This window comes from Bufo bufo, chromosome 3 (assembly GCF_905171765.1).
Source record: "Bufo bufo chromosome 3, aBufBuf1.1, whole genome shotgun sequence".
In the NCBI taxonomy this organism is placed as follows: Eukaryota; Metazoa; Chordata; class Amphibia; order Anura; family Bufonidae; genus Bufo; species Bufo bufo.
Genome location: NC_053391.1, coordinates 39,044,977 through 39,070,965, shown reverse-complemented (window position 1 = coordinate 39,070,965; position 25,989 = coordinate 39,044,977). Strand labels below are relative to the sequence as shown.

Genomic DNA, 25,989 nt, shown 5'->3' with positions numbered 1-25,989 from the left:
ACCGGGCTCATTTTCACCTTAAGGACCAGGCCATTTATTGCAAATCTAACCAGTGTCACTTTAAGTGGTGATAACGTTAAAACGTTTTGACTTATCCAGGCCATTCTGAGATTGTTTTTTCGTCACATATTGTACTTCATGACACTGGTAAAATGAAGTCAAAAAAATTCATTTTTATTTATAAAAAAAATACCAAATTTGCTAAAAAAAAATAGAAAAATTAAAAAATTTGCAAGTTTCAATTTCTCTACTTCTATAATACATAGTAATACCTACAAAAATTGTTATTACTTTACATTCCCCATATGTCTACTTCATGTTTGGATCATTTTGGGAATGACATTTTATTTTTGGGGGACGTTACAAGGCTTAGAAGTTTAGAAGTAAATCTTGAAATTTCTCAGAAATTTAAAAAAAAAAACTTTTTAAAGGACCAGTTTAGGTCAGAAGTAACTTTGTGAGGCTTACATAATAGAAACCAGCCAAAAATGACCCCATTCTAGAAACTACACCGCTCAAGGTATTCAAAAGTGATTTTACAAACGTTGTTAACCCTTTAGGTGTTCCACAAGAATTAATGGAAAATAGAGATACAATTTAAAAATTTCACTTTTTGGGTAGATTTTCCATTTTAATTTTTTTTCCAGTTACAAAGCAAGGGTTAACAGCCAAACAAAACTCAATATTTATGGCCCCGATTCTGTAGTTTACAGAAACACCCCATATGTGGTCGTAAACTACTGTACGGGCACACGGCAGGGCGCAGAAGGAAAGGAATGCCATACGGTTTTTGGAAGGCAGATTTTGCTGGACTGTTTTTTTTGACACCATGTCCCATTTGAAGCCCCCCTGATGCACCCCTAGAGTAGAAACTACAAAAAAGTGACCCCATTTTAGAAACTAAGGGGTAGGGTGGAAGTTTTGTTGGTACTAGTTTAGGGTACATATGATTTTTGGTTGCTCTATATTACACTTTTTGTGAGGCAAGGTAACAAGAAATAGATGTTTTGGCACCGTTTTTTTTTTTTTGTTATTTACAACATTCATCTGACAGGTTAGATCATGCGGTGTTTTTATAGAGCAGGTTGTCACGGACGCAGCGATACCAAATATGTATACAATTTTTTTTATTTATGTAAGTTTTACACAATGATTTCATTTTTTAAACATAAAAAATCATGTTTTAGTGTCTCCATAGTCTGAGAGCCATATTTTTTTCAGTTTTTGGGCGATTATCTTATCTTAGGTAGGGTCTCATTTTTTGCGGGATGAGATGACGGTTTGATTGGTACTATTTTGGTGGGCATACGCCTTTTTGATCGCCTACTGTTGTACTTTTTGTGATGTAAGGTGACAAAAAAATGGTTTATTGAGCACAGTTTTTATTTTTTATGATGTTCATCTGAGGGGTTAACTCATGTGATATGTTTATAGAGCCGGTCGATACGGACGCGGCGATACCTAAAATGTCTCCCTATTTTTTACCAATTTTTTCAAACTTTCTTTGGGGGAAATTACGTTTTTGTTTATTTTTACTTGAAACTTAATTTTTTCAAATTTTTTTTTTACTCTATTTTTTGTCCCACTTTGGGACTTCAACTTTTGGGGGTCTAATCCCTTTTACAATGCATTCCAATACTTCTCTACAGCCCCACGGGGACCCGATCGCACAGCTGCCCGCCGCCACCCGCAACATGAAAAGCCGCAAACCGCAGGTCTGAACTGACCTGCGGTTTGCGGCGATCGCCGACACGGGGGGGGGGGGGGGGGGAGGGGACCCAACCTCGCATTTAGCCAAGGTGCCTGCTCAATGATTTGAGCAGGCACCTTGTTCCGATCACCGCCTGTCGCGCAGCAGTGATCGGAAATACACAGGGCGTACAGGTACGCCCTGTGTCCTTAAGAGGTTAATCCATACCCCTGAGCAAAGGGTACCTCAAAATTGTGACTTTGAGGTTTCATAAGCTATAAGCCATAATTATCCAAATTATAACAAATAAAGGCTTGAAATATCTCGCTTTGCATGTAATGAGTCTGTCTCATGTTAGTTTCACCTTTTAACATGAACATGGCCGTTGTTTTTGCGGATCGGATGCGGACGCATGCACTTCAATGGGGCCACAAAAGATGCAGACAGCTCTCCGTGTGCTGTCCGCATCCGTTGCTCCCTTCCGTGGTCCGCAAAAAAAATATAACCTGTCCTATTCTTTTCCGCGTTTTGAGGACAAGAATAGGCAGTTATATTAATGGCTGTCCACGCTGTTCCGCAAATTGCGGACCGCACACGGACACAATTTGCGGACCGCAAAACACACAACGGTCATGTGCATGAGGCCTGAGTTGCATTACTGAAATAAATGAACTTTGCACGATATTCAAATTTTTCGAGTTTCAACTGTATGTCATATATTGAACGCCATTAAAAAAAAGTACAATGCCAGAATTGCCTCTTTTTTTGGTCCCCAAAATTTAAATAAAAAAAGGCTCAAAACATCGTATGTAGCCCAAAATTTAACAAAATGTAGTAAAAAAATAATAAAATAAAAACGATATGACTAATCTTAGCGACCTGCAGAATAAGGTCGTCATGCAATTTGTAGTGCACAATGAACACCATAAACATGAAACACAAAAACAAAGGCGGAATTGCAGGGCTTTTCCCATTGCAACTTGTACCTGTAGGAATCCCACTCTTCTGGTCGTGCAGAGCTTTCTAGCTTATGTGAATAATATGCAGGAGTCTGTAAAAACGGCATTATAATTATCTGTATAATAAATCTCACCGACAGAGCGGAATCTGCAAATCTAACTGCGCATCAACAGTGACACCCTGTGGACAGTGACAAAATTGCAATTAAGAATTAAAACTAAGCCTGAGAATTTTTTATTTTTCGCTACCGATTTAATTTATTAATTAATGACAAGATTACACAGAAGCCAATATATTCCCGTGGAATTTGTGCATATCTAGATCCGACCATAAAGCGGCTTACATACAGACTGGCTTTTAAACTTGGGGGGGAGCAAGAAATTAGCTAATTTTTCATTTTTTTACACCACTCACTCCAGTTTTGAAAAAGTGGCCGTGCTAAGCCTGTCGTCCAGATTTATCAACTGTGGCAATCCTACTGCAGTGAACGGGAGGAACACCACAGAACAGAGGTGGTAGATTTAAAGAGGCTCCAAACTTATCAAGCATTGTGCGACATTTGATAAATTTCGCACAAATTACGGCAACGTAGACTTCTGCCAAACGGATTATAAACATTCTCCTCATAATGAATCTCCAGCACCGAGTTTGGTTTCACATCTGCGTTGTCATTTCCGTTTTTTGTTCCCCGTTAAGGGGGCATTATACTTAAAAATTAGAAACAGCCGAATTCGATACATGACATAACGCCGATGGCGCCCCCGACGCACTGACTTATAATGAAGTCCGTCTGGCTCCGTCCCGCGGTGTTTGAGGCAGATATGATCTCCGTCCTATTGTAGCGAGAGTAAACCTGCCGCGGAACGGTGGGCGAAAAATTCACCGCGTTTACAGAAACGGCAAAGTCGATGAGATTCCATAAATCTCATCCACACCCTGCGGACGTCTCCCGCAGCAATAGCCACACGCAACTTGACAAGTGCTGCAGATACTAACGGGGGTTTTCCGACATTTTGATACTGATGGCTTATCCTCAGGACACGAGGATATGAGGGCTCACGCACACGTGCGCTCCCGTTCTGTGCATTGGGGACCGCAAATTGCCCCACGTTCAGTTGAATGGAACCAGTTTTCAGCGCCAGAAATTTTCTGCAACAAAATCTTCCGCGTGTGAAGGCGCCCTTAAGGCTGTATTAGACAGCCCAATAAAGGCTACTTTCACACTAGTGTTATTTGCGGATCCGTCATGGATCTGCAAAAACGCTTCCGTTACAATAATACAACCGCATGCATCGGTCATGAACGGATCCGGTTGTATTATGTCTTCTATAGCCATGATCCGTCTTGAACACCATTGAAAGTCAATAGGGGACGGATCAGTTTTCTATTGTGACAGAGAAAACGGATCCGTCCCCATTGACTTACACTGTGTGCCAGGACGGATCCGTTTGGCTCCGCTTCGTCAGGCGGACAGCAGAACGCTGCAGGCAGCCTCCAGAGCGGAATGGTGACTGATCGGAGGCAAACTGATGCATTCTGAGCGGATCCTTTTCCATTCAGAATGCATTAGGGCAAAACTGATCCGTTTTGGACCGTTTGTGAGAGCCCTGAACGGATCTAACAAACGGAAAGCCACAACGCAAGTGTGAAAGTAGCCTAAACAGGCCATTGCTGGGAAAGAAGTGTTCCTTCCCGGCAATTGTCTGCTCGCTAGCGGAGGAGACTGCTGCTATTACATGCAGTAATCTCCTCCTCAGTACAGGGAGGAGCGATCGTTATACCTTCCCTTTACTAGATCACTGGTTGCCGGCAGCAGATTGTGATTAGACTCCACGATCTGCCGCCTGCAAATGATGATTTTTTTTAACCTGTCAAAAGATTTGGATTGCTCATTCATCAGGAAAACAGTGTCAGTATTAGACTGTCAGATGATCGCTAATGACGTTACTACAAACGCTCATTACAGAGCCCCAATATAGTCACAATCTAATGTCCCTTTCTCAGACGCACTCTGGGACCAGTTTCTTTGGAGAGAAAACCCTGACAAATACTGGGAGAACAAGTCTTGGTCCCATTCGGACCCAGGACTCACTGTTACAAAAGGTACAAAGGTTGAAATATTAATCATTTTGATTTCCAGCCAAATGAGTTTGTTGCCTGCACTGCATCCAAACAATAAACTACTACCTACCAGATAAGAAGTGCAGTAACCAACCACTAGATGGCAGGCTTGTGCCCAATAGGAGCAGCTTCGTTGTGTCAGGATTCAGGCTTGGGCTACACGGTGTCATGTCGCGTGAGATAAAGGTCACAACTACACCGCAACATGTGGGGCACGACATTCAGGTTGCACCAATGTAGTGCTGCACGTATTATAATGTCTAGGTGTCGCACTGCGACATGCTGCAACCGCAAAGTGACAGTCGCACAAAAATCCATCTTGAATGTCGTGTCGCAGCATGTGGCAGTGCAACACCTTAGACTAGCATTATAAAATATGTTGCGTGACAAATGTCGCCGTGTAGCCCTAGCCTTAAACGTATCCCCATTGCAGGGAGTGAGTGCGCCGATCCAACCGCTAGACCCCCATCAATCGCAAGGACAAAGCTGCTGCATCGTCCCCCCATGTGAATGGAGCAATGGTCGAGCACGTGGCACTGCTGCTCCTTCTAGGGTGCGAACACATGGCGCAGTCACGTCACGGTGGTGACACGGCCGTGCTGCGCTCAAGTACCACACGGCTGACTAACTCATGAAGACTGCACTGTATTGTTAATGGCCGCGCACCAACATCAATGCCGTTCACCCATTAACATCACAGACGCACTGAACACTGACACGACCGGACTGTACCGCCTGGTCGTACCCTTAAAGTGTACCTCCAGTTATGATGCACTGCCCAATGTGACATCAGGGGAGGAAAGACGCCAGTACACACTGGATTGAATACTTGGCAAGGCAACCTGGGGAGAACCATGTACTATTAAAGGGATTGGTGCCTCTGAGACCTGCCCCGTGCATGCGCAGCTGCCCTCCATTCAGGTCTATGGGAGCTCTGAGCGGCTATAGGCTATATGCTACAACCTAGCGATATGCCGCCAATTGTCCAAGATGGGACTGCCCCTTTAATTAGAATAAGACTAGTGCACAGCGTCATGCAGTCGCCTCATCAACCTTCCTGCCCAGCACGCACTAGGGTAGGGATGCCCAACCTGCGGCCCTCCAGCTGTTGCAAAACTGCAACTCCCAGCATACCCGGACAGCCTACAGCTATCAGCCTTTGTGCCGCAATCTACGACTTCTCCTCGCTCATGCCAGGTCTAAAAAAGTGGGCGTAGCATGGGCGGAGAAGGGGACTGGCCGGCAGGCCCGTCTCATTAACCATTTTCTACACCTGGTCTAAATGTAAGACAGCTCGGAAGCTGTCCATTCCGTTATGCGGAACGTATGCGGAACTATTCATTTCAATGGGTCTGCAAAAAAACGGAAGGTACTCGGTGTGCATTCCGTTTCCGTATGTCCGTTCTGCAAAAAAATAAAACATATCCTATTATTGTCCGCATTACGGACAAGGATAGGACTGTTCTATTAACGGCCAGCTGTTCTGTTCCACAACATATGGAATGCACACAGACGTCATCCGTATTTTTTGCGGACCGCAAAATACATACGGTCGTGTGCACGAGCCCTGAGGTCCCGGCCTCTACATAACTTCGGCGGATGCACCGTCACATATAGGGCTTTATTAAGACCGACGTCTAAAAATGTTCCCCATAACCCCTTAATATTTGGCTCTAAATTAACCTTCTACCTCCCAAACATTATAGAGTACGACCACAGATTGTGTCCACGCCCCTCCGAAAAACAGGCTGGGATGTGTTCTTACAGCAAGTTTTGCAGTGCTAGTTTATGTTCACGCTTATTTACCTGCAAAAATTGCACAGACACAATCGGGCAATGTAAACCGCGACGATTTTGCTGTAAAAACGCATGGCGGTGCAACCACGCTTTGGCCAAACCACGGCCACTGTGTATGGTCTTATCCTACAGCTGGCCACTGAACAAGGATCCGGGTCGCCCATAAACAGACAATCAACCATCAGAGCACCTTCATGCGATATGGGAATAGGGGGACGTATCAAAGCACGCTTGAGCCGACCTGCCAGTGACAACTGCCATGCCCCCCTATAGCGCCCCCACCAAATTTTCCAGAGCAGATAGAGTTCAGAAACAGAATATACATAAATGGCTCCGCAGAAAAGGTGACTTTTAGGCTGCGTTCACACGGGCGAGATTTCCGCGCGGGTGCAATGCGGTAGGTGAACGTATTGCACCCGCACTGAATCCCGACCCATTCATTTCTATGGGGCTGTTCAGATGAGCGGTGATTTTCACGCATCACTTGTGCGTTGCGTGAAAATCGCAGCATGCTCTATATTCTGCGTTTTTCACGCAACGCAGGCCCCATAGAAGTGAATGGGGTTGCGTGAAAATCGCAAGCATCCGCAAGCAAGTGCGGATGCGGTGCGATTTTCACGCACGGTTGCTATGAGACCCGATCATTATTATTTTCCCTTATAACATGGTTATAAGGGAAAATATTAGCATTCTGAATACAGAATGCATAGTAAACTAGCGCTGGAGGGGTTAAAAAAAAAATAATAATAATTTAACTCACCTTAGGCTACTTTCACACCTGCGTTCGGGGCTCTGCTTGTGAGTTCCGTTTGAAGGCTCTCACAAGCGGCCCCGAACGCATCCGTCCAGCCCTAATGCATTCTGAGTGGATGCGGATCCGCTCAGAATGCATCAGTCTGGCGGCGTTCAGCTCAGCAGGCGGACACCTGAACGCAGCTTGCAGCGTTCGGGTGTCCGCCTGGCCGTGCGGAGGCAAACGGATCTGTCCAGAATTACAATGTAAGTCAATGGGGACGGATCCGCTTGAAGATGACACAATATGGCTCAATTTTCAAACGGATCCGTCCCCCATTGACTTTCAATGTAAAGTCAAAACGGATCCGTTTGCATTATCATGAACAAAAAAAAAATATATATATTTTATTTTTATTTTTTTGTTCATGGTTATGCAAACGGATCCATTCTGAACGGATGCAAGCGTTTGCATTATAGGAGCTGATCCGTCTGTGCAGACACCAGACGGATCCGCTCCTAATGCAAGTGTGAAAGTAGCCTTAGTCCACTTGATCGCGTAGCCCGGCATCTCCTTCTGTCTCCTTTGCTGAACAGGACCTGTGGTGAGCATTAATTACAGGTAAAGGACCTTTGGTGACGTCACTCCGGTCATCACATGATCCATCACATGATCTTTCACCATGGTAAAAGATCATGTGATGACCGGAGTGACGTCACCAAAGGTCGTTGACCTATAATGAATGCTAACCACAGGTCCTGTTCAGCAAAGGAGACAGAAGGAGATGCCGGGCTACGCGATCAAGTGGACTAAGGAGAGTTAAATTATTATTTTATTTTATTTTAACCCCTCCAGCGCTAGTTTACTATGAATTCTGTATTCAGAATGCTATTATTTTCCCTTATAACTATGTTATAAGGGGAAATAATACAATCTACAGAACACCGATCCCAAGCCCGAACTTCTGTGAAGAAGTTCGGGTTTGGGTACCGAACATGCGCGATTTTTCGTACGCGAGTGCAAAACGCATTACAATGTTTTGCACTCGCGCAGAAAAATCGCAGGTGTTCCCGCAACGCACCCGCACATTTTCCCGCAACGCCCGTGTGAACCCAGCCTAAGGGGAAAGGCTTTTCAAGCCTCTCAGAGGTTCACCGACGGACACTTACCTGTCGGGCAGTCAGCAGGTAGACAGGTGTCAGAGAGGGTACAGAGCTGCTTCCACAATTCAGGCCGAGACTGGTGAGGACCTCAGTCAGCACCTCGTGCCTCTGGGGGTTGCCCAGCTTGAGAGAGTCAAAAGTCTCCTTATTATAATCCGTCTGACACTGCGGAGCGATCTCCAGTCTCACCTGTGGTCAGAATACAAAGGACAGATTAAAGGGTTAACACAAAAAAAAGAAAAAAAGAAGAAACACATTGAAATCCTCAGAGATAGAGGCAGCCATTTAAAGGGGACTTCAACTTTTGGGGAAACCATGATTGTGCAGCAGCGCACTGTCCAGTATCATCTGAAGCACGAGTACGAATCCCAGGGGCGGACTGGGAACTTAAAGTGGTTCCGGAAAAAATACTAAAAGTGGCCCCGTTTTGTAGTTGGGTCCAAACTGATGGAAGACAGGGCCAGCAATACCGTATTGTGGCACATTATACCATCCCAACATAGCCAAATACCGCAGTCCATCACAAAATACTGCCAGCAGCACAAAATACATCCTCAAACACTTTCACTGGCCGGTCATGCGGAGGGCCCAGGCAGCCCCCTGGGCATCGGCTGTGCTGAGCTGTGATAGGGGGAGAGCTGCAGCAGAAAGGACACACCCACTGAGCTGCCAGCAATGAATGGGGAGATCTCTGGATCCATGTGAGGTACAGGGCTGGTTCTAGCTTTGTTAGAAGGAGATTTTCATTTACTATATGATGTCTGAGGATCACTTTTTACATCAATCATGGCATAACCCCTATAGGGAAGAGCACAGAGGTCTGATGTCATGGATATTAAAGTGGACCCCTATACAGGACAGCACACAGAGCACCAATGTCATAGATGTGTGCACTGAATGGGAGTTCAGCTGCAGTACGTCGGAACAGCCAAAATGCCACCAGCATTGGATGAAGCCTTCCGATTCTGGCTCTGTCCACTGTTTTTTCCAGTGCTGGTGGCATACTGAAGGCCATTCACTTGACACATCCACGACATCGGTGCTCTTTGTAGTGTCCTGTACGGTATCCCCTTTAATATCCATGACATCAGAACTCAGTGCCATGACCTGTATAGGGGTCCCCTTTAATATCCAAGACATTGGTGCTCAGTATTAGATCAGTTCACGGATCATCTGATCGGTCGAGGCGGCTGAAGTCAGACCAGAGGATAGGTCATCAGTATCGGGTGAAGGATGAAAAAAAACTTTAAAAAGTTAAGTACATTTAAAATGGGACTGAGCAGGAAAACATACCTGACAAAGAACAGCTTCTCCGCCACAGTCTCCATAGGTCTGGTGGACCATTATCAAATCTCGATTGTCACCGTCTATGTAGATCCACCCATCCACTTGATCATCTCTGGGCATCTCATACACATAGCCACTGGCGAGCCCATTGAAATTAATTAGGTTGCCATTGGGTCCATCAAAAACAAAAGCTTGAACGCAGTCCTTTAGTTGAGGCCTCGTTTGTAAACCCAAGTTACCAAATGTAAATGAGGAGGAGAGACCCAGAATCTTCCCACCATTTTCCATGTAGGAAATGAACTGGTTTTGAACCTGGGATGGTATTGGCTCCTCGGCCACCACCACCAATAACAAGCAGTTATCCATCCATGGATCCTTGAGGGCTTGCTCCTCCCGGAGAGGGTAGACCACATATCGACATGAATCAAAGCACTGGAGAAGAACATCTTTGACTTGCTGCAGACGGTCTTGGGATGAAGTGCCACCATATATGAGAACGTTTGGTGGCTTGCCGCTTCTATTAAGGGCTGATGCCTCTCCAAGACAATCAGAATTGTCCTCGAAGCTGAAGGAATCATCTGGGAGCTCTGGAATGTTTTCAGCAGACGCAAACTTTACCGACTCGATGGTACAGCTCTCCAACTCGAGGCACTCGTGGCAGCTAGATAGGTGGAGATGAAGATGCTCTCCAACAGCTTCATCCTTCTGTTCAGGATCAGTTCCACCACTCGCATCAGAATTTCCATCACTTTTCTGGCTACAAATCATCTCGGCACTCTCGGCTGCCCCCATATCCTCTTTAGGGTTCTTCTCAGAACTGGAAACGTTTGGTTCCTTCGTGGATGTTGTCTCAACTAAGCCGTCTTCTTGTAACGCTTCACTTTTATTGGCCAAGGACTCTCTTAAGTGCACAGCTGTAACACAGTAACAAAAAGTACGTAATATGACAACACATAAAAAGGCACAGTTATGGCACAAAAGTACCGTAAAACATTGGCAATGCTAAGGCAGAGGCTAGACAGCGACACATGTCACACAGGCAAAGACTGTAGTATAGCATGGCCTGCATTGCAAGTAGTGAAAGTGAAGGGGGTCGCACCGCGAACCTTAATTGTTCGCAACCTAGCGGTTGCAAAAAATCCTGTAACTTTCGGGTCGCACCAACTTGCTGGTTGCAATGCAACCCCATTCACTTTCACTAGTTACAATGCAGACAGTGATACATTGCGATCTTTGCCTCTGCTACATGTGTTGTGACCACAGGCGCCGTGTAGTCCCTGCCTCTCTTCAGGCAGTCAGTTGTGCTAAAATGTATCACACTGGCTCAAGCTGTATGATATTTCAGGTGGCTCTTGCTAGACATCTTCTGCATTTTTCTCTTCCTAACACCACCTCTTACTTAGAGGGGTATTCCAGTAAGAACAAGTTATACCCTATGGGCAGTTAGATCAGTGGGGGTCTGACCGCTGGGACTCCCACCAATCAAGAGAATGAGGGACCTGTGTCTCCAGTTTGAAAAGAGCACTGGTCGAGCACGCCCTCCGCTGTTCCACTGGTCAAGCATGCCCAGCACTAGCTCGGCAATTTCCGGATTCCAATAGCAGTGAATGGAGAGGACGCTGTGCATACACGGTTTTCTCTCCATCCATGGTGGGGTTCTGTTCTTGAGATAAGAGCAGGTCACAGAGGCGAGACCCGCACCTATCAGACATATATGGCATATCCTATCGATATGCCATAAATCTCTCAGATCGGACCACCCCCACCTAAGGATAAGCCATCAGTTTTGTGAAGTCAGGAATACAACTTTAACCTTTAATATAGATATTAGAAGTATGTTTCTATACCACATTCAGCCATTCACATGAAGTAAAGTAGATGGAGGCTATCATTGAACTAAAGCGGAATCAGACAGGTTAGGGTGATGTCTGAAAACAGGATACACGGGGCGCTACTACTATATGCAATAAAATGGGGGTTTATTTTGTAAAGTACGATGCGTTTCGGGACCAGGGTCATGTGCTCAAAAAGGGAAAGACCTTTGTAACATATTTTTTTTCAATAAAGCCCCATTTGATTGTTTACAGTAGTAGCGTACCATGTATCGTGTCTTTAGCCATGGTTTTAACCCTTGCCTGTCTTATTTCGCTATTGTATTGGGACCTCACCTGAGATCACTCATCGAGAGGGAGCGGGAACACCACTTCTACTGCAATCCACTGAGTAGTTCCCGGGACTGCACAACTCCCTATGGTGAGCAGGGCTGCTGCTTTCGTTTTCTATGCCCTGTGGGGCATCACACAAGGGAACGTCCTTTTCTGCTCCTTTACTGAAGTCTTACGGGCGAATCACAACCAGTTTACCCAGCGTCGAACTGGGACACCTTCCACCAACTGGGTTTTAGAACAAGTCTGTCCCTTAAACTTGTATCTTAAAGTATTCCTGTACTTTCAAAAAACTTTGAATATGTCATAGTGACATATCGGTGGGGGTCAGAGTGCCGAGACCCTCTCCGATTGCTAAAACCGATGAGTTAGAGGTTTTCACACAGAGCACAGCCTCTTAGCTATTGATGGAGTCTTCAGCAGTGAGCAGAAACAGCGCTCTGTGCCAGTACTTTCTCCTCATTCTAGCCATCGGTGGGGGTCCTAACACTCGGACCCCCACCAAAGGCTTTGACCTTTCACTATGACTTCTCAAATGTTTTTTGAAAGCGCAGTACAGGAATATATAGGAAATGGACGACCTATCAGTAGGATATCCCATCACTTTATAATCATGAGGACTGACCTCTAGGACCACAATCTATCCTGATTGGGACACAATGCCGATTTAGCATTGCAGTCCCTTTACTATTTTTTCCCTGCACAGCTGCGCTTGTGACCACCAGCCATGCAGGTAAGGATTGTGAAAAGGCCGCTACACTGAATCGGGGGGAAAAAACGACAGAAGAGGCTACTGAGCAAGTAAAAGCAGAAAGAAAAAAAAAAGTTCCTTATGCTAGATTCTACTTTTACAGGTCTCTGGCAGGTGGAGTTTGTTATTTGTAGTGTTTGGATCTCCTCTGGATCCCATTATAGTCCACAGGGCTGGCAGTTAATGCGTTAACATACGCCAATACCGGATGCAGAGAGCTCTGACGGAGAGCAGGACGCAGGTGTGAAAGAACCCTTATCTACCATGAAGAAAACAGTCAATCAATAAGTACAGGACTCGGAGTTCCACAGTGGATTACGGTTGGTGGCATCTCAGACACATTAGGCTATTTCACATTAGCGTTTTTTTGCGGATCCGTCATGGATCTGCAAAAACGCTTCCATTTACCATAATACAACCGCATGCATCCGTCATGAACGGATCCGGTTGTATTATGTCTTCTATAGCCATGACAGATCCGTCATGAACACCACTGTAAGTCAATAGGGGACGGATCCGATTTCTATTGTGTCAGAGAAAACGGATCCGTCCCCATTGACTTACATTGTGTGCCAGGACGGATCCGACTTGCTCCGCACCCCATCGCGGACAGAAAAACGCTGCAAGGGAGAGCAATCAAACGGAACGGAATGCATTTTGGTGCATTCCGTTTCGTTCAGTTCAGTTTTGTCCCCATTTACAATGAATGGGGACAAAACTGAAGCATTTTCTTCCGCTATCGAGATCCGTCATAGGAAAACGTTAATGTGAAAGTAGCCTTAGCCTAAAATTGATGAGAAAATGGGCAATTTCAACCAAAATCATCACTCTTATAGAGTGAAATTTACCGAACGATCATTTTACGATCGTCATCGTCTGAAAAGGAGTCAGTGTTTGAAATTTTCATCCAGTGGTCGGTCAAAAAAACTTCCATGGAAAGAAAGTTCCTAGAAGGTTTGCTTGTCCATCACCTGGTTTAATCGAAAGTGTATGGCCAATATGGAGCGAAGCGCGTACAGCCTTGTCTGTGAAATGGTCAACTGCTGTCCACCCATCAAGCAATTTCTATCTAATGTGTATGGCCTCCTTAGAGTCGGCATGGTGGAACAGTGATAAAATCTCTCACCGTTGTGCATGGTTACTTCCCTGCTCTCTCCAACCTCAACATCCCGAGCAATGGTCTTCGTGGTCCGCATGTGGCAGTACTGAGATGTTTACCCGTCCAGGGCTTTTTGCTATATGTTGTTTGATTACCAGCTGCTGCACAATTACTGCAATCTGCATGAGGATATCAGGATCAAGGTCCTCCACAGGTAATTATAGACCAGTTAGATTAACTTCTGTTGTGGGGAAAATGTTTGAAGGACTCTTAAAGGGACTATATACAGGAGTATGTGACTGTAAATAATATTATAAGTGATAACCAGCATGGGTTTACCAAGGACAGAAGTTGACAGACTAACCTGATTTGTCTTTATGAGGAGATGAGTAGTAGCCTGGACAGAGGGGCGGCTGTGGATGTAGTGAGGTGAGTAGTAGCCTGGACAGAGGTGCGGCTGTAGATGTAGTGAGGTGAGTAGTAGCCTGGACAGAGGGGCGGCTGTGGATGTAGTGAGGTGAGTAGTAGCCCGGACAGAGGGGCGGCTGTGGATGTAGTGTTTCTGGATTTTGCAAAGGCTTTTGAGACGCTTAATAAGTAAAGTAAGGTCTATAGGCTTGGAAAGTATAGTTTGTAACTGGATTGAAAACTGGCTGAAGGACTGTGTCCAGAGAGTTGTGGTCAATGATTCCTATTCAGAATGGTCCCGGGTTATAAGTGGTGACCCCAAGGTTCAGTGCTGGGCCCTCTATTATTTAATTTATTTATTAATGATATCGAGGACGAGATTAATAGCACCATTTCTATTTTTGCAGATGACACTAAGCTATGTAGTACTGTACAGTCTATGGAAGATGTCCACAAACTACAAACTGACTTGAACACTCTGAGTGATTGGGCATCGACTTGGCAAATGAGGTTCAATGTGGATAAATGTAAAGTTCTGCATCTTGGTAGTAATAATCTCTGTGCCTCATATGTCCTAGGTGATGTAGCACTGGGAGAGTGAATGGTAGATTAAATGACAGCACACAATGTCAATCAGCTGCTTCTAAGGCCACCAGGATATTGTCATGTATTATACGAGGCATGGACTCGCGGGGCAGGGATGTATTATTACCACTTTACAAAGCGTTGGTGCGGCCTCATCTGGAATATGCAGTTTAGTTCTGGGCACCAGTCCATAGAAAGGATGCTCTGCAACTGGAAAAAGTACAGAGGAGAGCGACTAAAATGATAAGGGGCACGGAGGGTCTTAGTTATGAAGAAAGATTAAAATAATTTAATTTATTTAGTCTTGAGAAGAGACGTCTAAGGGGGGACATGATTAGACTGTACAAGTATATAAATGGGCCATACAAAAAATATGGTGAAAAACTGTTCCATGTAAAATGCCCTCAAAAGACAAGGGGGCGCTGCCTCCGACTGGAGAAGAAAAAGTTCTGTCTCCAGAAGCGTCAAAGCTTTTTTACTGTAAGAACTGTGAATCTGTGGAATAGACCCCTCAGGACGTGGTCACAATAGGAAATAGGGTTATTTTAAAAAGGGTTTAGATGATTTCTTAAAAGTAAATGACATTAATGCTTATGAAAACGTGTAGAAATCTGAGTCTCACTTCCTTCTGGGATTCGCGTCCCCACCTATCCCTTGATTCCACTTGATGGTCACCCTCACAAGATAAAGCCCTAATAAGACGGCGGACCATAAAAACACAACACAGCGTCCTCTGGTTCCCAACCGCTTTTGCCTTCCGGCCGATCCCTAGGCTCCGTTTCACATATTTAATACACGTATTCAGGATTTTTTCTAGGGCACAGACAGTTCTGTAGAGATTTCAGCTCCATACACTGAATCAACAGATCTCCATTAAGGGTAATAATCCCTTTAGGATTTTTTTTATTGTCTTTTAGGTGGAGGTGTGCAGACACACTACGAGACATTGATGCTCCAGTCATTTAAAGGGGCTTTCCATTACTTAGATGCCATTGCCTACCTCAGGATTGGTCATAAATGTCTGATCGGTGGGGGTCTGACACCCGACACCCCCACTGATCAGCTGTTTTCGGCAGTCTCTGGCACTGGAGCTAGAAGCAGGAGCCTCCATCCATTATGTAGTAGGTGTCTTGGGGTACTACCTCTCAGCTTCCATTTATGTGGATGGTAACTTGGCACGGCCGAAACACAGTGGACGGCACCTTCTGCTTCCAGCTTCATCCACTGCATAGTTTCTGGCACCAAAGGCCTTTCAAAACATCAGTGCGGATGCCGGGTGTTGGACCCCCACCAATCTGATATTGGTGACTTATCCTGAGAATAGGCCATCGGCATCTAAATACCGGAAACCCCCTTTAAAGGGGTGATCCTTTTTTTTATTTATCTCAATATGCCCACAGTGCCCAGGAATTACAAGAAGTGATCATGATGATGTGTATACTCCATAACTGGGCGAGCGCTGCACTCCCCGGTGTAATTCCTTTGCTTGAGATTCCGGGATCACATTCCGTACATTGGGCACGTGTAGGGGTGTTGCGTCTGCGCAGTCCAGTAGCCTCGGGCGCTGTAAGCTGTCTAAGCCCAAGGCAGCCAGATTGCCCAGGCACAACCCACATTGTGGGTTGAAACCGGCTAGGATCATGTGCCCAATGTACGGCATGTGATCCCGCAATTGCCGGAAAGAGAATTAGAGCAAGGAACGCAGCGGGTGGTTAGGAGCCCAGGGAAAAACTGTGAAGGGGCCACTATGCCGAATCACTGCTGAGTCCTCTTAATTCCCAGGATAGATGGTGGTCCCAGAGGTCAGTCCTCATGATTATAACGTGATGGATTATCCTACTGATAGGTCATCCATTTCCCAGATATTAGTGTGCTGCACCTTCCCAGTGTACCTGTCCTTTCAAAAAACATTTGAGATAGCAAAGGGCTTTATAAGACGGGTATTCCCTGTAAAAGGGTTTTCCGGGACTTTTTTTAAGCCCCCCGCCCCCTTCCCCCGGTAGTTTCTGTGAATAGATCTAGACTTACCTGCATCCCAACCATTCGGGGTCCGTGGCTCCTAAGCTGTCTTCACCAGACTCATGGTTGCTGCATGGACGCGGTCAAATGCACTGCTGAAGCCATTGATTGGTCTCAGTGGTGATATCTTCCCACTGGAGTACTGCTTGGGGAAATGTCAGTGCTGCAGCAGCGGGACCTAGAAGTCTGGTGAAGATAGCCTGGCAGCCACAGAGCCCAAATGGAGCGGCAAGGAGCAGGTAGGTACAGATCTCTTTGCAGGTCCCACTGGAGAGCGATGAGAGACATAAAAAAAAAATAAAAAAAAATCCTGGACAACCCCTTTAAACCACAGGTGTTACCTACATGCCAACAGTCTCAATTTTGCAAGGACTATTCCAGGAACCGGAACAAGGGGTTGGCAAATATCACCCAAAATTGCATGATCCTGGTTGTTTTGGCTGTTCCTGGGTCAAGTTTATCTCCCATACAGAACTAACCACCCAAACAGGTATCTTACCACCTTGCCGAGAGGGTCTAGGCTCCCGGTAGACTTCTCCTTGGACAGGGTGACCGCTCCTAGAAATTTTCTCAGAAACAGACCCCGGGACATACTAAACACAATCATCTGACCGGAATATTTCTGAGTAACTGTAGTATAAGATTAGTAGACAGAGGACCACTGTGCGGAGCTCGTACTGCACACACAGGAGGGTCATCTGATTCACTGCCCAGAATAGAAACCTTCTGGTATCAGAAAATGCTGCGTTCTCCTGTTAATGTGTTCAAGTACATGAAGTGAGAAGAAAGCAGCAGCTACCAATTCACTTGCAACCCGTGAGGGCTGAGGTAAGTGGTGCCTCGGGTCCCCCCTGCCATCATCATTTGCTTTAGACCTGACTAGTTAGGAGGACAGGAGCTTACAGGTTATCTTCTGAGGAAGTGATCCATTGTCCATCTGCAGGCGATCTTCCATGAATGCTATACCCAGCTCGCTGAAGTTATCTACGCTCGCTTCCGCCAGTAACCTTGAAGAGTCTCCATGGTAGAGAGCCAGAGGTAAACAGTATTCAGAGAGCTTCCGAACCTAGCAGAAGAACGGGAAGAAGAACCTTGTGAGATCAGGACATCTAGTAGAACGTGAAAAGGGAGAGCATGCCACATATGATAACTAGTGCAGCGCTATGGAGGATTGGCATGCAAGATACCATAGTGTTCACAGATGGCACATGCTAACATATACACGGGTTAGGCGCAGCGATGGCTAACCTCCGGCACTGGGGTGAAACTACGACTCCCAGCATGCTCCATTCATTTCTATGGAGTTCTGAGAACAGCCAAGCAAGTGTAGATCTTGGGAATCGTAGTTTTATCACAGCTGGAGTGCTGAAGGTTAGCCATCAAAGGGTTAGGATATGTTCACACAGCGGAAACATTTGCTGCGGCAAAAATCTGGGTCTGACCTCCAGATTTCTGCCGGGGGTCCACACACGTTGCAACTACTCCCACCACATTTTCCATGAGGAAACCGCATGAAGAAGTGACATGTCCAAATTCTGCCAGGACAATCCAAAACTGGCATGGTTCCTGCAAAACCCACTCAAACGTCGTTGTTTGGTGGCCATTCCCCACTTATTTGGAGGCTTAAATAAACCAACATACATTTTTCTCCCATAGTTTTGCCCCTTATCTAGTTAGAAGTATTAAAAAAAAGTGGTCACCCAGGTAGGAGCTTAGTGGTTGCTAGGCAACCAAATGTATTAAAGCTTCTAGAACAGAGTTCTCCAACCCTTGTCTTATTATAAGTATTAAAATAGTGGTCACCTGGGCAGGAGGTTAGTGGTTGCTAGGCAACCTAACATATCAAAACAGAGTTCAGCAACCTGCGGTCCTTCAGAGCGTGCTCTGACAGCCACACGCTGAGGGTTATACTAAACTGCCAAGATCTAGGACTCAGCACATCCATGCATTATACGAGCAGCCGAACCTGTGCCGAGGGAGCAAACGTGCCCGTTTAGTCAGGCCTCACCCCTTTATAATTGGCCACGCTGCAGTGCCGCCTCTTCGATGTACTGTTTGGGGGCCAGAGCCGAGTCTTATGACTAAGCATCCTGTGCCACATACGGATAACCACGCATAAGGAGGGCTGATTTTCGGAAGAAAGGCGTCCTCCATGCAGGGCCCAGATTTGCCAACTATTCCGGGACTTTGAGAGGTCGCTCCTTTTTTTTTTTTTGACTCTCCAGGACATTTCAGGAGAGTTGGTAAGAACGATTGACAGGGCTTTTTTAGAAGTGGACAACCCCTTTAAGACAACAAATAGTCACAAATTCCCTCGCAGTCAGAGAGTAAATTGTAACCAACCTCATATGCGGAAATGAAAGGAACCTTCGCCCTAATGTTAAACGGGGCCATGCCAATGTACATCTGGAGGACGCCTTCAACCTCCTAACAAGCATGTTAAAATTGGAAAAACCCTCCCAAAGAGGTCACTTTTTTTATTGTAGATTTTTTTAATGTGTGTCTGTAGTAAATCTTGTTGGCGCACAACTCGGGGGACACTATTGCATTTTTAACCCCTTAGTGACATTATTAATTTTAGCCTTAAGGACCAGTAATATTTTCTCCCTTTGTGTTCCAGCAGTGATAACTTTTACATTTTTCCTTCTATATTTTTTTATTTTGTGCGATTAGTTGTAGTTTTTTTTTTTTTTAACCATTTTGGGGTAAATATAGTGTATTAAATAACTTTTATTATTTTATTTTTAGGGGGAAAGATAAAAAAAAACAGCATTTTACATGATTGTGTAGATTTTTTTATGTGGGTCCATACAGTGATTATAATACCACATTTCTATATATTTTAACCGTTTTTTTCTCTCCTCCTGCAGCTGCTCCCTCCTTCTCCTCCAGACTGACGGAGGGGGCAGCTTTAACTGCTCATATCTCTGGTTTGGTACCAGCTACAGATATGGGCCTTCCAAGCTTTCATACAATAGCAGAATGACAGCAATATGTTCAGATATCAGCAGCTAAAGCCGCCATTCCACTTCTGCACGAGCTGAGTGAGGTGGTTAAAGGGGATATGCCATGATTGAGGTTAAAAAAGAAAACTGTATATAGTACACAACAATCTCTGTCTAATAAAGCTAGAACCAGCCCTGTACCTCACATGGATCCAGAGATCTCCTCATTAATTGCTGCTATTGTTCTGCTACATTTATTTCAGACTGGCAGCTCAGGGGGGGTGTCCTTTCTGCTGTAGGTCTTTCCCTGTACCTGCCACAGCTTCTAACAGAAGATAAGGCTTGTGACAGTTGACGATTTAAACTGAGCGCGTGCGACCACCTCAGCGAGATGGACAGAAAAAAAACAAAAAAACGAAAAGAACAAACAGCAGGTGGCGCTATACAGATACATTTTATTGAATAACTCAGTGGCTTTTCTAAATGTTTTATTACATGCAATTACAAAAGTATTCAGATCCAGGTGCTGGTTTGAAAAATGTAGAATATTTCCCTTTTAACGGTACCCTTCTAAGTATCAACTGAGAGTAAACGGCAATGCAGGCAGTAGGATGGGTGTAGCTAGAGGGTGGTGGATGGGCAATTGTGCTACGTGCTGGGTGCCAGAAACCATACTGGCAGGGGTATTCAGATACAAGCAGGGGCACCAAACTGAGTCCGGCACCCAGGTGTTGGAAGTCCTAGCTAAGGGCGGTATCATGTATCTCAGGAATCACTGTATGCGTGAAGGTAACGTGAGAGCTTCTCAGCCTGAAATCATATTCTCCTGATCAAGTTCCCGTTCTGCAACTAATTGCATCCTCCATAACCAATAAGGTCAGGACATGAGATGTAGAACAACCAAAACAAGGACTGGGTAACCTGATCAAAGCCCTGTTATGTCGCATGGCAGCCCAGGTACAAGAGACGCTTCCCGTGCACTCAGGCTAGAAGGTAAACAAGGACCAGACCTTCCTGAGACATGAGCATCAAAGTGGAGGAAGCCAGCCTTGCCCCAAACAAGAGGCTCCATTCAAAGACCATTGTGTCCTGAGAAGGCTTCCCCGGGCGGGACGGATCATCACACACAGCGGCTGCTTTGTACCATAAGGACACAATGGAGACAGACCATACCAATGGAATAAGTCATCTAATGGTCATATGCTCAAGACATTGGTATCGCCACAAATTGCATTTTTATTTTTTATTTTTTTTACCAATTCCATCCCGATTAGGAATATTTTCAGCTTCCCACTGCATTGTATGCAATATTAAATGGTGGCAAAAGACAAGTCCTCATATGACTACATGAAATGAAAAATAAAAAGGTTATGGCTACGGGAAGGCAGGGAGTAAAAAACAAAAACAAAACAAAAATTAACTGACTGCATCAGGAGGGCTTAATGCAAATCAACAGAGCAAGCCATGGACAGTAAGGACTACAAAGGGAATTCAGCTCTGAAGTCGGAGGAATTGTGAATGCAGTGCTAGAGTATAATACAGACTCTAACTCAAGATCAGGCCAAGTAAAGTAATGTAATGTATGTGAGTGCAGCTCTGGAGTATAATAGTGAGTGCAGCTCTGCAGTATCATACAGGATGTAACTCAGGATCAGTACAGAAGAAGTAATGTATGTACACAGTGACTGCACCAGCAGAATAGAGTGCAGCTCTGGAGCATAATACAGGATGTAACTCAGGATCAGTACAGGATGAGTAATGTAATGTATGTACACAGTGACTGCACCAGCAGAATACTGAGTGCAGCTCTGGAGTATAATACAGGATGTGACTCAGGATCAGTACAGGATAAGTAATGTAATGTATGTACACAGTGACTGCACCAGCAGAATAGTGAGTGCAGCTCTGGAGTATAATACAGGATGTAACTCAGGATCAGTACAGGATAAGTAATGTATGTACACAGTGACTGCGCCAGCAGAATAGTGAGTGCAGCTCTGGAGTATAATACAGGATGTGACTCAGGATCAGTACAGGATAAGTAATGTAATGTATGTACACAGTGACTGCACCAGCAGAATAGTGAGTGCAGCTCTGGAGTATAATACAGGATGTAACTCAGGATCAGTACAGAATAAGTAATGTATGTACACAGTGACTGCACCAGCAGAATAGAGTGCAGCTCTGGAGCATAATACAGGATGTAACTCAGGATCAGTACAGGATAAGTAATGTAATGTATGTACACAGTGACTGCACCAGCAGAATAGTGAGTGCAGCTCTGGAGTATAATACAGGATGTAACTCAGGATCAGTACAGGATAAGTAATGTAATGTATGTACACAGTGACTCCACCAGCAGAATAGTGAGTGCAGCTCTGGAGTATAATACAGGATGTAACTCAGGATCAGTACAGGATAAGTAATGTAATGTATGTACACAGTGACTGCACCAGCAGAATAGTGAGTGCAGCTCTGGAGTATAATACAGGATATATTTGAGAAAAAGTACAGGATAAATAATGTATGTACACAGTGAATCAACTGTATTTGTAGGAGATATCTATAGGTAAATGGTGGTCATAGCTTTTAAAGGGGATTTCTCTATCCATAGGATCAGTACAGGATAAGTAATGTATGTACACAGTGACTCCACCAGCAGAATAGTGAGTGCAGCTCTGGAGTATAATACAGGATGTAACTCAGGATCAGTACAGGATAAGTAATGTATGTACACAGTGACTCCACCAGCAGAATAGTGAGTGCAGCTCTGGGGTATAATACAGGATGTAACTCAGGATCAGTACAGGATAAGTAATGTAATGTATGTACACAGTGACTCCACCAGCAGAATAGTGAGTGCAGCTCTGGAGTATAATACAGGATATAACTCAGGATCAGTAGAGGATAAGTCAGCGATGGCTAACCTCTGGCACTCCAGCTGTGGTAAAACTACGACTCCCAAGATGCACATTTGCTTGGCTGTTCTCAGAACTCCATGAATGGAGCATGCTGGGAGTCGTAGTTTCACCACAGCTGGAGTTCCGGAGGTTAGCCATCACAGGGATATGTTCACGGTGACAACGTTTGATGTAGATTCATTCTATACGGTGAACTTGCCCATTAAATAATGAATTTTGCATCTGATGAGCACATTTCACATGGTCAGTTACGCCATTTATTACCAGGCGCTTCATATCAATAATCATCCCATATAAATGGCGTAAGATGATTTTCGGATCCCTGTCCCTGTTCTTCTATGTTTACATGAGGTTTGGATTTACAGGTTTACACAACACCAGGGATGGGAAGAGAAGACAAAGGATCTGAGAATGGGGGGGGGAGGAGGGGCGGGTCACCTTTTTGGGAGAGTGCGAAGCAGCTGATAAGGTTTCACTGGGTAATGAAGCGCTCTCTGTAATAAAGGCGATCCTCCTGACTCCGAGATGACTATCACTGCGGGGGCTCAGCAACAGGCTCCACTTGTTCAGATCTTCAAAGAGCTGCAAAAAGAGACATGGGAAATGAGAGGTAATGGAAGCCAAAGTCAATACCGTAAAGAGGATGAGCCCTCCATAATATACACTGTGAGTGTGCTGCGTCAGACATCATACACCTGCGCACCATGCTGCGTGCGTGCTACCACGGTGCCCACATGTGGCCCCTGGACTTGGAAGTGGAGCAAAAAGTCAGCAGTAGACTACTACAGGTGGCAAATTAATAGGTGATGAAACCGATCCATTTTGCTCTTTCATTTCTTTCAGGAAACTGTCAGCAAGTTGCTGTTGATGGATTCAACGTCAAATCTATTCACCATTATAATTCCAGATCTGTCAGGAGCAGCAAGCAATGAGCGCTTGAAAATACAGGCCAAATGCGTTTTTTGCAATAAAGGTCCAGCTGGATTGTTTCCAGTTGGGGGCGTGTCCCTACACAGTCTGACATTATCCAATCAGTGCTGTCAGTGTCAGTCTGTGCAGGGACACACCCCCAACTGGTAACACCCAGCTGGGCCTCCATTGCACACTGCTAGTAATTCATTCATAAACTTCTAGCAGGAATAATAGAGGAATGGCACAACATACAGTCAGAAGAATAGATGCTCTACTGAGGGATTCTGATCATATGTCCCCTTCTGCATGATGTCATTAAATGCATAGTACAACACTGCACCCCGGAAGACGTCAGAAGAAGACATGAAGTCATCGGAATCTCTCAGTAGTGCAGCCTCAGGGTTTGGACCTGCAACTTCAAGCAATTTGTAACGTAAACTAAAGAGGTCTCTAAAGAAGGGCTGTCCCCTCTCCGGACAAATCCAATTCAGTATAGATAACGACAGCACTCCTCGTGCATAGGTGATGGGTGCACGCCCCCTGGGAAAGAGGTCAGCTTCCCCATAACCACCTGACAACCCGAAAAGAAGGAAGAGCCTTTGTCAAGCTCTTCAGCCAAAACGTTGCATCTGGAATAAACACCAGCTTCAGACGGGACGTGCAATCCTCCTGACAAGTCTGTTTTAGTAACTACTTGCATTCCCGACGGAATAACAATTCTGGAGCATCAATTCTTATGACTCTATGTTGTGCCGCTCCTCTATTATTCCTACTAGACGTTCAGGAATCAAATACTAGCAGTTTGTAAAGGAGATCCGGTCGGGAGTTAACAGTTGTGGGTTGTGCCCCTCCACAGTCCGACACAGGCAGCACTGATTGGATAGTGTCAGACTGTGCAGGGACACGCCCCCAACTGGTAAAAGACCCAGCTGGACCTATATTGCAAACATTGGCAATTCATTCATAAATTTCTAGTGGGAATAATAAAGGGATCTATAACATATATAATCCAGAATTGTTATTCTTTGCAAGTAGTTACCAAAACAGACATGTCAGGAGAGGGGACATGTCCTCTTTAAATGGGTAGTCCGGTCAGACGGAAAGATAGCGCAATATATTTGTTCCCAATGACATTTCATACTCAGTTTTGGCTGTGACTCCCTCTTCTTCCCCTTGGTCTGCTGATCATGTGATCTTCCCTCCGGCTGGCCCCGCCCCCTTAGAACATGTTGGTCATTCCAACAAAACTATTTCTTTGGGGGAATTTGTTAAAGTTTTTACGGCACAAAACTAGCGTTAAAAAGTTGCAAATAAGGGCGCACTCCCCAGTTGCGAAGTAATGAGAAAAGGGGTGCGGCTTAACAGGAGGGGCGGAGCTTCCCACAGCCCGCCAGATTTACTCTAATTTGTGCCAGAAATTACAGCTCAAGTCTACGCCCAAAATTTTATTTCTGGCACCCGGAAGGCCACCGAAATAACCGATTTAGGCCTCTTTCACACTACCGTATGGCTATTTCAGTGTTTTGCGGTCCGTTTTTCACAGATCCGTTGTTCCGTTTTTTTGTTTCCGTTGTGTTTCCGTTCCGTTTTTCTGTTCGGCATATACAGTAATTACATAGAAAAAATTGGGCTGGGCATAACATTTTCAATAGATGGTTCTGCAAAAACGGAACGGATACGGAAGACATACGGATGCATTTCCGTATGTGTTCTGTTTTTTTGCGGACCCATTGCTTGAATGGAGCCACGGAACGTGATTTGCGGGCAATAATAGGACATGTTCTATCTTTCAACGGAACGGAAAAACGGAAATACGGAAACGGAATGCATACGGAGTACATTTCGTTTTTTTGCAGAACCATTGAAAGCTTACCGTGTGCTGTCCGCATCAGTATGTCCGTTCCATAGCCCCGCAAAAAAAATAGAACATGTCCTATTCTTGTCCGTTTTAGGCATTGTTACAATGGATCTGCCCAAAAAAAAAAATGGATGGCATATGGGATGTCATCCGTTTTTTTTTTTGCGGATCCGCAATTTGCGGACCGCAAATCACATACGGTCATGTGCATGTAGCCTTATTAAGAGGAATTCCTCTTAATAAATTTGGCACATCTCCCTCCGGCGAGGTCTTGCTAAATCCCCCCCCCCCATAGTTTCTACAGCAGATGCACTCTGTATGCCTGTAAGCTGGGAGTTACCAGTTGGGGGCGTGTCCTTGTACAGTATGACACTGTTAGAACTGCAAGGACACGCCCCTAAATGACCGCTATGTTCCATCTAAGGGGCCGGGGCAAGTCAGAGAAGAAATCACAAGACCGAAAACTGTAAAAAAAAAAAAACCTGTATTAATTTCTTGTATAATGCAGAAAAGAAAAAACATACTGCTCTGTCTCTTTAGCTCACCCCTTTAAGTGGTTCTCAACTTTTTGATGC

At 45.0% G+C, this 25,989-nt stretch overlaps 1 protein-coding gene across 4 annotated transcripts in view; it reads right to left on the bottom strand.

Annotated features, from left to right (window-relative positions):
- Nucleotides 1–25,989, bottom strand: part of HLCS (holocarboxylase synthetase) — a 185,385-nt gene that overhangs the window by 145,735 nt on the left and 13,661 nt on the right. For all 4 annotated transcript variants that reach the window (XM_040423107.1, XM_040423106.1, XM_040423109.1 and 1 more), the window contains exons 3-6: nt 23,083–23,226; nt 17,682–17,844; nt 9,758–10,665; nt 8,471–8,653 (exon numbers count right to left, since the gene is read on the bottom strand). In XM_040423107.1, the coding sequence (XP_040279041.1) occupies nt 8,471–8,653; nt 9,758–10,665; nt 17,682–17,844; nt 23,083–23,226 (1,398 nt within the window). The remainder of the gene's footprint in view (nt 1–8,470; nt 8,654–9,757; nt 10,666–17,681; nt 17,845–23,082; nt 23,227–25,989) is intronic.